General features: G+C 38.2%; 1 protein-coding gene across 1 annotated transcript in view; it reads left to right on the forward strand.

The window, feature by feature from the left end:
* LOC107665115 (uncharacterized) overlaps positions 1-8,238 on the forward strand; it is an 18,934-nt gene extending 10,696 nt beyond the window's left edge. The window contains exons 9-10 of the mRNA XM_016455872.1: positions 5,514-5,606; positions 6,536-8,238. Coding sequence (XP_016311358.1) covers positions 5,514-5,606; positions 6,536-6,949 — 507 coding nt within the window. The 3' untranslated portion in view covers positions 6,950-8,238. The remainder of the gene's footprint in view (positions 1-5,513; positions 5,607-6,535) is intronic.
* The last annotated feature ends 1,591 nt before the right edge of the window (positions 8,239-9,829 follow it).

Here is a 9,829-nt window from a genome sequence, read left to right on the forward strand (position 1 = left end):
AGGCCCCTTGGCGGTTGCAGACGACTACGAGAATGTCTGTGTTGTGTATGTTCAAAATGCAATAAAGTCTGTGACACCCTCACAAAAAGAGCTTTTTTCTCCTCCTCCAGCGATAGCGGTTTCAGTGGTCAGTGGTCACAACGGATGCGTCGACGACAGGCTGGGGAGCTCACTGCGACGGCGTACCGGCATCGGGCTACTGGACAGAGTCGGAGAGAACGTAGCACATAAATCACCTTGAGCTGAGAGCGGTCTTTTTGGCTCTTCAGAGTTTCTTCACGCAAGTCCGTGGGCATCACGTGTTGATTCGCACAGACAACATGTTGGTCGTATCGTACATAAACCACCAGGGCGGAGTACACTCGAGAGCCCTTTACAGACAGGCAGCACGCCTATTGCTGTGCAATAGTAAGCGCAAGTGGTGGCGCTTTCTGCTTTCACTCCAGAGTTGGAGACTTCATTGGAGGCCGCCCCGAATCAGGTGTTGTGTCCGGTGCGGGCTTTGCGAGTTTACATCGACCGCACGGCTCAGTGTTGGCAATCTGAGCAGCTGTTTGTATGCTTTGGAGGCAGTGCTAAAGGGCAGCCTGTCTCCAAACAACGGCTATCACATTGGGTGGTTGACGTTATTGCCTTGGCATATTTCAGCCGGGGAATGGAATGTCCTATTGGTGTCAGAGCCCATTAGACGAGAGCGGTTGCCTCCTCGTGGGCATTGACTAAGGGCGTTTCTATCAAAGATATTTGTATGGCGGCTGGATGGTCTTCGCAGAATACCTTCGCCGAGTTTCTACAATTTGGACGTGTGGTCATTAGCCTCACAGGTCCTGTCGGTGAGTACGACCCATGGTTCTACCTGCAACCACTAGCCGTTTGACAGTGCTGGTGGTTTTCGACTAGGTCATGTAGGGGGATCAGGGGCAGGGCCATCGTCAAATTCAGACTGTGGCGCCCCGGATGCGGCCGTTCTCTATGTGTGTATATTGTTGTTAGTATTGTGCCCGGCCTTGCCGCTCACATGCTTCGTTGCACTGTTATAATACATACTTAGGGGGATCGGGGGCAGGGCCATCGTCATATTCAGACTGTGGCGCCCCGGATGCGGCCGGATGCGGCCGTTCTCTATGAGTGTATATTGTTGTTAGTATTGTACCCGGCCTTGCCGCTCACATGCTTCGTTGCTCTGTTATATTACATACTTGTATGTGTTTGACATGACTATAATGTTGTATTCTCCTCTACCGTAGAAATATAATAAAGATGTGTATGGCGACGGCGCTGCAGCTCTCTCTCAATAAAAGACCTGCCATCGGACATGGATTCTGAGTAACCTGATTGGATCCCTAGCGGGAATCTACATGCAATCCCTTCGAGGCATGTCGCAGGGACGTATTTGATTGGTTGGGGATTGTTTTTAGTGTCTTGCAAGAACTGTTCATGTTAGCTCTGCCGAGGCTGAGCCTTTTTACTTTGCTGCTTCCACGGCGTTGTTCTATACAGTCCCCAAGGCGTTAACGCCATGTCGAGAGACCGTTCTCGAGAGATAACGTCTCTGGTTACTGTCCCCGTCTCTCAGGGAACCAAGGTTACGACAGTAACCGGAGACGTTCTTTTGAACCTTGTATTCATTAAAAAAACTGTTTTCAACACTGAAAATGATAAAAATAAATGTTTTTTGGGCAGCAAATCATCATATTAGACTGATTTTTGAAGGATCATGTGACACTGATAATGCTGAAAATTTAGTTTCGCATCACATAAATAAATTATATTTTTAAAAAAACAGGTTTTACTGTATTTTAATTTTTTTTTTACAAAATAAATGCGGCCTTAGTCAGCATAAGATGTTTCAAAAATCTTTAAAAAACCAACCAACCACATAAGTTTTGAACAGTGGTGTAGGTTGTGATTGTATAATATATAATAATAATGAAATCAGTTTCAGCAAATGCGATTGATCAACTCTGTCAAAATATGTCTGTTTGTCTCTTGTCTTTGTTCACTTTGCTCTTTGATACATACTCATGTACCCATTTTAATTATTTATTATTTTTATATTATTATTTTTTAATTATTTGAACTATTCCTGGGTAATTTATAGTCTGCTTTTACCCTATTTTTACCTTTTATCAGACAAAACGGCTTGTATGATGTTGTTGTAGCCTCAGGAAAACGTCCCCTTTTGTTTGCAAATCCATTCCTTTTCCAACAGCAAAGCAATGCAGTCTTGCCAGTTACCTATTATCACCCATCAGTCAGTATACAAATATAATCTGACTGTTTGTGTCGGAGTGTAAAGTGAGATTGAATGTGTGTATTCAATGAGTTTCACCCAAATACATTTATTTAAAAGAGGTTTTGTGGTGGTTAGCTTAACACTTCATCTGCGTTGCATTTCTCCCTCCTAAAGGATCGTCTGACGGAGTCCCTGCTGGGTGAGAGAGCTTTGCGTTCTGCTGTCGTATTTTCCTGTAGTGCTAAGCTGATGAATCTGTCTTGGTGTTGTGGTAGCGCAACAGGGGTCCCAAAGGCCTTCTGTCACTCTTAGTGACTGTGTATCTGTCCATGATTCCCTTCGTTTTCCTCTCAGACCTCCTGAGATGAGTAACTTCAGGTGTATTGCACTGATCCTAGTTTGAACTCTTGAGATAAATAGGTATAAAGGTACATACACCTGTGTGTTAAATCTTCCGCCGTGCTTAAACACACATGCACATATGCAATCTATATGGAGAGGTAAATATGAATCTATGTGTATGTGTGTATATGTGTGCTGTTTATATGCTGCTGTGTGAATGTGTACATATGGTTGGCAGTGATTAATAGAGTCACTTATATGTTAATAATGTTTATATTTTAATGATATTCTGCATATACAGAATTTTCGAACACTTCTTCTTGTTATGTAATTAAAGGGATAGTTCACCTAAAAATGGGTCTTAAATTGTGTTCCGAAGATGAACGAAGGTCTTACAGGTTTGGAACGACTTGAGGGTGAGTAATTAATGACAGAATTTTCCTTTTTGGGTGAACTATCCCTTTAATAACTGTGTTTCTTTCACATTTCAAGGTTTAGTTTTGTGAGTTAGACACAAAATAGTTGCAAGGTTATGTTCGGAATGGAATACTAGCGTACTACATATTATGCAGTATATACTTTCTTTTTTAGATTTCAACTGCATATTTTTGTGATACAGCACAATAAACAATGACAAGTAGTATGTTACATTGCTGTCACGTGACTTCATGACATCATGTCAGAAAAAAATGTTTACTTTGTGTTTTCAAATCAATGTTATGTATAAAAAAAAGTTTGAAGACCAATCAAATAATGAGCAAATGGATAGAAAATTTGCTACATTACTACTTCACAATAGATTTGCCATGTGACGATGTTGCAATTTCAATGTCGGAATTTTTATACCACGTTTAAACCCAGTATAACGGTAATTGCGCAATAGGACTATTTTTGTTTCACAAAAACGCAAACCTGATTTAAAACGTACTTTTTACTTATATATGAATGTATGTATATATGTATGTATTTATTTTAGTGCTGTCAAACGATTAATCATGATTAATCGCATCCAAAATAAAAGTTTTTGTTTGCATAATATATGTGTGTGTATATTTATAATGTATGCGATTAATCACGATTAATCGTTTGACAGCACTAATTTATTTATTGCTAAATAATTACACTTAAAATAAATAACGTGCAATCAGGTTAAATGGTGTGTAGTTCACCAAAAGCTCAACCATTTCAAGTGTTCGGTCATTCTGATAATAGTCTTTGATACATAACATTTGTCTACATCTCATTTATATTTATTTATGTCTTTTTTTATTTACTAATTTACCTGCTTGCTTGTTTGATTACACTTAAAATAAATAACGTGCAATCAGGTTAAATGGTGTGTAGTTCACCAAAAGCTCAACCATTTCAAGTGTTCGGTCATTTTGATAATAGTCTCTGATACATAACATTTGTCTACATCTCATTTATATTTATTTATGTCTTTTTTTATTTACTAATTTACCTGCTTGCTTGTTTATTTTATCTAAAAAATGTAACTTCAAATGTAATCTCAAGCATTTCAAGTGTTCGATCATTCAGAGAGTGGTCTTGATAATACATTATTTCATGTACATCTTACATTTTATAATTTATCTGCATCTTACATTTATTTATTTGCTCAACCATTTCAAGTGTTCAGTCATTCTGATAAGGGTCTTCGCTTCTGAGTGCAACTAGATCGATTCCTTTGGTGTTCGGTTTACTCTATTAATATTTTACACACTTAAGATGTATGTTGTGTAACCGAATCATGATCTGCTGACTTTTGTGCTGCCCAAATTGTTCCTGTCAAATGAAAGGTGTCATATTCTGTCAGCACTCATGCTGTGTTGCCGGTGTAATTTTGATACTGCTGTAGAAACATTTGGCTTTTAATGCATTAATTTAATTCATCATTAGTCACGAAGTCATCGTTATAGGCGACTAGTATCAAATTTCATGCCTTTATCTTCTAGTATACTGTGACAAGCCCACTGCACACTAAACAAAATACTATAGTAAAAGTATTATGCTAGTATGCTATTCTGAATATGGCCACTAGACTGTAGCAATTAATCATTTGCCAACCCAGTTAAATTCATGTTGTCCATGTGTTTGTCTGTAACGTCATTGTGTGTACTCTCAAAGCCTTATGGGTAAGTGTGCCTCTGGGTTTTACTATATGCTCATACTGTATATGTTTGTGACACTGTGACGGGCTAGACACAGACACTGATGAGCAGCGTTGTTGTGTTTTAAACAAACAACAATATGCCGACTTCATCAGAATCATTCAGATATTTTGCCCATGGCGTCATCCAGTTTTCACAATGTTACAGTATACAGTATATTCCATGTGCAGAATATTTATTCTGGATCTGCTGTTTATTTCTCAGGCTGTTTTCACACTCGGTTTGATTGGTTGGTATGAACTTGAGTTCATTTCGTACAACATTTCAACATTGCATTATTTGGCTCCAAACTGTGATACGTTTGCATCACCAGCAGCAGATGTCAGCCGCTGGCGTTATAACAGTTCAGAAGGAGAAGGGGCTAAAATGGAAAGCAATATTCACCTCATTTGTTGTACTGTAGTCATATTTTAGTCCCTTTGATTTTCACTAGCAGATTTTAACGTCATCTGCATCTTGTCATAGCAAGAGAAGCAAAGAATGTAAGATATTTGCCAGAGGCAATTTTCAAAAATTGAAAATCTGTCTGAATTTACTCTACTATCAATAGCAGTTCACTTCATAAAATGTACATCAGATTCCCATTTTCAAGAAGAATCATGCACGAGTTTAAAAACAGATTTCACACCCAACAAACCAAACTTGTCAAATGGACTCTGGTTCAAACCACATGCTCTAGTATGAAAAAGCCCTTGCTATGATTTTTATTCCATTGTGAGCCCATCCACAGGACGCTAATTCACATGTGAAATTATGTTTTTCAGGTGGTTCATGAAGCTTATACTAGATTCTCAGAGGAGCCCACTGTACAGTCCACATGGGAGAACAACACTGAGAGCACAGAAGTTGAGATCAAAGTAGGAAATTTTGTTTTTCCTTTGAAGTTGGTTTGCCATCAACATGATTTTAAAGGGGTCATATGATGCGATTTCAATTTTTCCTTTCTCTTTGGAGTGTTACAAGCTCTTGGTGCATAAAGAAGATCTGTAAAGTTGCAAAGACTAAAGTCTCAAATCCAAAGAGATATTCTTTATAAAAGTTAAGAGTCAGCCACACCTACCTAAAACAGCTCATTCGAACACGCCCCCACATGTCTACGTCGCTCTGTGGGAAGATTTGCATAACGCCACCCAAATGTTCACGCAAAGAAAGAAGGCGTAACTTTTATTCTCGCTGTAGTAACCCCTTTAAAGGGATAGTTCACCCTAAAATGAAAATTCGCTCATTGTCATTATGTCATTGTATCATTACAGATCAAGGAAAAAGCTAAAATTAAAATATATATATAAATATTAAAATAAGAACTTAAATGAAAATGAGAAATATTGCCTTGAAATAAATTAAAGTTGAATGAAAAAAAATGACTGACTGGAAAATAAAAACTAAAAATGAAATAAATCAAATTAAACCTAAATAGTAATATTTAATAAGAAGTAATTAAATAAAAGATTATTCAAAACATTAATAAAATCTGTAATAGTATATAAATAATACTAAAATAACAAACCTGTAGGCTGTTATTTTAATCACAATATTTGAAATATTTAAATATTTGTTAAAAATTAAAGAATTGCTATGCCGCTTGTGCAACAGCTGGTCATAGTTCAGACCAAAAATTTTTTTTAAATAAATTAAATAATAATAAAAAAACAGCAACGTAAAGATACGCAAATTAAATCTTGAGGAAAATTTTCATTTTGAGTGATCGGTTTTTGTTTGGATTTTTATTTAGCATTTAGTATTTGAATAGTTGTCTTACAATTCTTGGTTTTTATTTAACTCTTAGGGTCTTGAGGTATCAAAACCAGGTCAGTACCAGGCCCTCCAATCTGAGAAGAACTTCTTGGAGATGAACGACTCAGGCGTGGAGTTCAACTCGTCTGCGCTCCCTCTTGACAGTGACACAGACGTACCCGACAATCTCACCTCTCAGAAGCTCCTGCTCGAGTCCGACACTCTCGCTGGTGTCCCGCCGGCCATTTCTGAGGGCGACCACAGTGCCACTCGCACCCCTGATTCCATTCTGAGCACCAGCCCCGTCGTCCAGCCCAAATCTGAGGCTCAGATAGATGGCGACTTAATCGGCGCGACCACGCCTGAGGAAACGACCAAAGCGAATGATTTAGATGCGAAGACGAGCAAAGCTGCTTCACCGCATTCTGAGAAAGCTCTGGATCCAAGTAATGGAACCACAACCTGAGCACTTTAAAGCTAATTGAGTCACACTAACCAGTGTGGCCACTTTTCGTTCACTACATCTCACCGTTTGACGTCTAAAATGACACTTCATCTTGCTTGGATTGATCTGTTGCATAACAAATGGTTTGTCGATCAAGCAAAAATCCTGATCCGAGAAGAAAAAAAAGAACAAATCCAAGAGAAGACAACAATTCTCTAAAAAAAAAAAACTTTGAAGAACCGAATCAGTCCTGCACTATGCATGCCTTTGAATTACTGAGGACTGGTTTAAAGTCAAGTGCTAGATTAGAGTGACCATGTAGTGCATGTGAAAACGAAAACACACGTGTAAGACTTAATACTTTTTTAATTTTACTAAGCAATGCAACTAGAACTAGAACTTTCACGAGAGAGTCAAACTGCCTGAAACTCCAAGGAAGCTTCAAGCAACACCTGAAGCAGATTGCATTGGATCTTACATCTACAAAATGCCAAATTTTGAGAATTTCTTCATTTGTCGAATCAAAGTTGGATTCATTCCAAGATCAAACACGCTTTCCCAGCGCTTCACCTGGTGTGAATGCTTCCTTTTGACCGTCTGCAGTCACCACCGGCTTTGAAGTGCTTTACTGAGAATCCTTGCCAATGGTAAACTAAACAGCTTGATGAATCAGGTCCGCATGGATGACAGGTATCCGACACGGTGGCTTACCACTGTAAATAGGATCAGCTGTGGTGGAGGGTTTTGGCGCTGGTTCAGAGGAACTCCTCTGAAGGAACGGCTTGTCTCAGCAGTTATAGGTGCTGATTCTGCTGGGGTGTCTCCACAACTTGGGCCTTTCCGATGATCTCTTTTCTAGCGCTTCTGATGCGATCCTTTATTCCTACTCATTTGAATATATTTTATAGCAGGTTTTAGCTTGCAGAAATGCGCTCATTGCGAATATCATTGACATTTATTCATGAGGAATGATTCGCAACTAAGTGGGGTCTAGGGGGTGCTGAGTTCAGGAAAATTCCATATCCATGTTCATAATATCTAATATGGTTTCATTATGTAGATTTGAATCATTTGTGTTTGACTCACTTCTGTCAGCACAGTTGAGTCGGCATAAAACATCCATATTTCCAGCTGTAACATGGCTATTGTGCTTCTGCAATTTTACTAAAAGCATTGCAAATTTTTTAAGATTTAATAATTCCAAATATCTTTTTCATACCATACACTCTTAAAAATAAAGTTTTTTTGCTAGCATTGATGTTCCATGAGGAATCCTTAAAGGGGTCCTATTATGCTCTTTTACAAAGTCTTGATTTTGTTTTGGGGGTGTACTAGAACAGGCTCTCATACTAGGTTGTTCGAAAAACATTCACATTGTATGTGAAATTCACAAATATGTGAAATGTTTTAAGAGTGTATGGTTCTAATTCTCTTTTAATGTTCTCACAGCACTTAATTTTAAGGTTAACGTTACTTGTTTCTACTGGATAGATGTGTTTATGCAGGTAAATGATGTGTGAGGAGGAGTATGATGCAATATTAAAATGGGTGGAGTCTTACATCAGGGGCGTGGTTTAGCCTGTTAGTGAAATTGCTACCTCATGTTTTCATGTCTGAAGAACACACAGAGGGAAAATGGCAAAAAAAAGGCACAGGGTGTCAAAAAAAAAGCACAATTAAGACAAAATCCTTGCAAAAGATGTGAATTAAATTACAGCTAATGTAAATACAGTGGTTTGCAAAAAAATTGATAAAATAGTCAAATTACGATTTAAATTAACCCCTTTTTGCTTATAGTGAACTCTTTAGTGACTGCATTCAGAACATGGATAGACTGATTGTAATTTTAAAGCATTGTATAAAAAGTAAAAAAAAAAAAAAAGTTGTCTATATTGCATTGATATCTATTGACATATTTCATGATCAGGCCCTAGAATTTTGACTAGCTAGCATTATTTTAAACTCCCATTGCTTCACTCCAGAAATTGTTTTATTGATTATGGTTTGTTCTTATGTCATATGATTAAATGTGCCGTTATTGGGCCTTATGAAGCAATATAAGTGTGAAAGCATTGGGCCTCATTTATGAAGCATAAGCAAAACAGATTTAGTTGCATATATTGTTCATAAAACCATTCACTCTCAGAAAAAAAGTTACAAAATCTGTCACTGGGGCACTTCTTTTTCACAAGGTACTAATATGTAACATTAAAGGTGCTGTATGCACGTTTTTGACTCTACTAAAGCATAAAAATACCATAATATGTTTGCAGATATTTAAGAAACATGCTAAGTTAACATACTTGTTTATCTGAAAAACAGTGCTACAGTCAGTTATTCTCCTTTAAAAATGTGCGTTCCGGGCCGGAATGTCGGTCTCTGTTTTGGTTTGTGGAACCTGCCCACTGCCAGTTTACCCAATTGTATTTCGGGACTCCGGGTTTCCAGTTGGCGGAAAACACAGCGTATTTCATTTCATTCATCGTCAAGTGCGCTTGTTCCTGTTGGTGTCGTCAATCTGGCAACCTGCGTGTGCATCAAGTCTGAGGAGGAGGGGCCGGGTGAAAAAAACCCTCTCCAATATTTTGAACTTGGACTGCAATACCTAGTTCAACCACTCGGTGTCAATCCTACATACAGCACCTTTAAGGTACCAATATGCACCTTTAGGGGTGCAAAGGTGTACCTTTTGAAAAGGTACTGCCCCAGTGGTAGCTTTTTTTTCTGAGAGCATTCTTATATTCAAAGTTCATACTCAATTCACTGCAACATTTTATGTATGAATGGTCTTATGATTGATTTGCTCAAATTTGCTCATGTTTCATGAATGAGGCTGAATGCACACACACACACACACACACACACACACACACACACACACACACACACACACACAGGGTC

Source organism: Sinocyclocheilus anshuiensis, unplaced genomic scaffold (assembly GCF_001515605.1).
Source record: "Sinocyclocheilus anshuiensis isolate Anshui unplaced genomic scaffold, SAMN03320099.WGS_v1.1 scaffold379, whole genome shotgun sequence".
NCBI classification, from domain to species: domain Eukaryota; kingdom Metazoa; phylum Chordata; class Actinopteri; order Cypriniformes; family Cyprinidae; genus Sinocyclocheilus; species Sinocyclocheilus anshuiensis.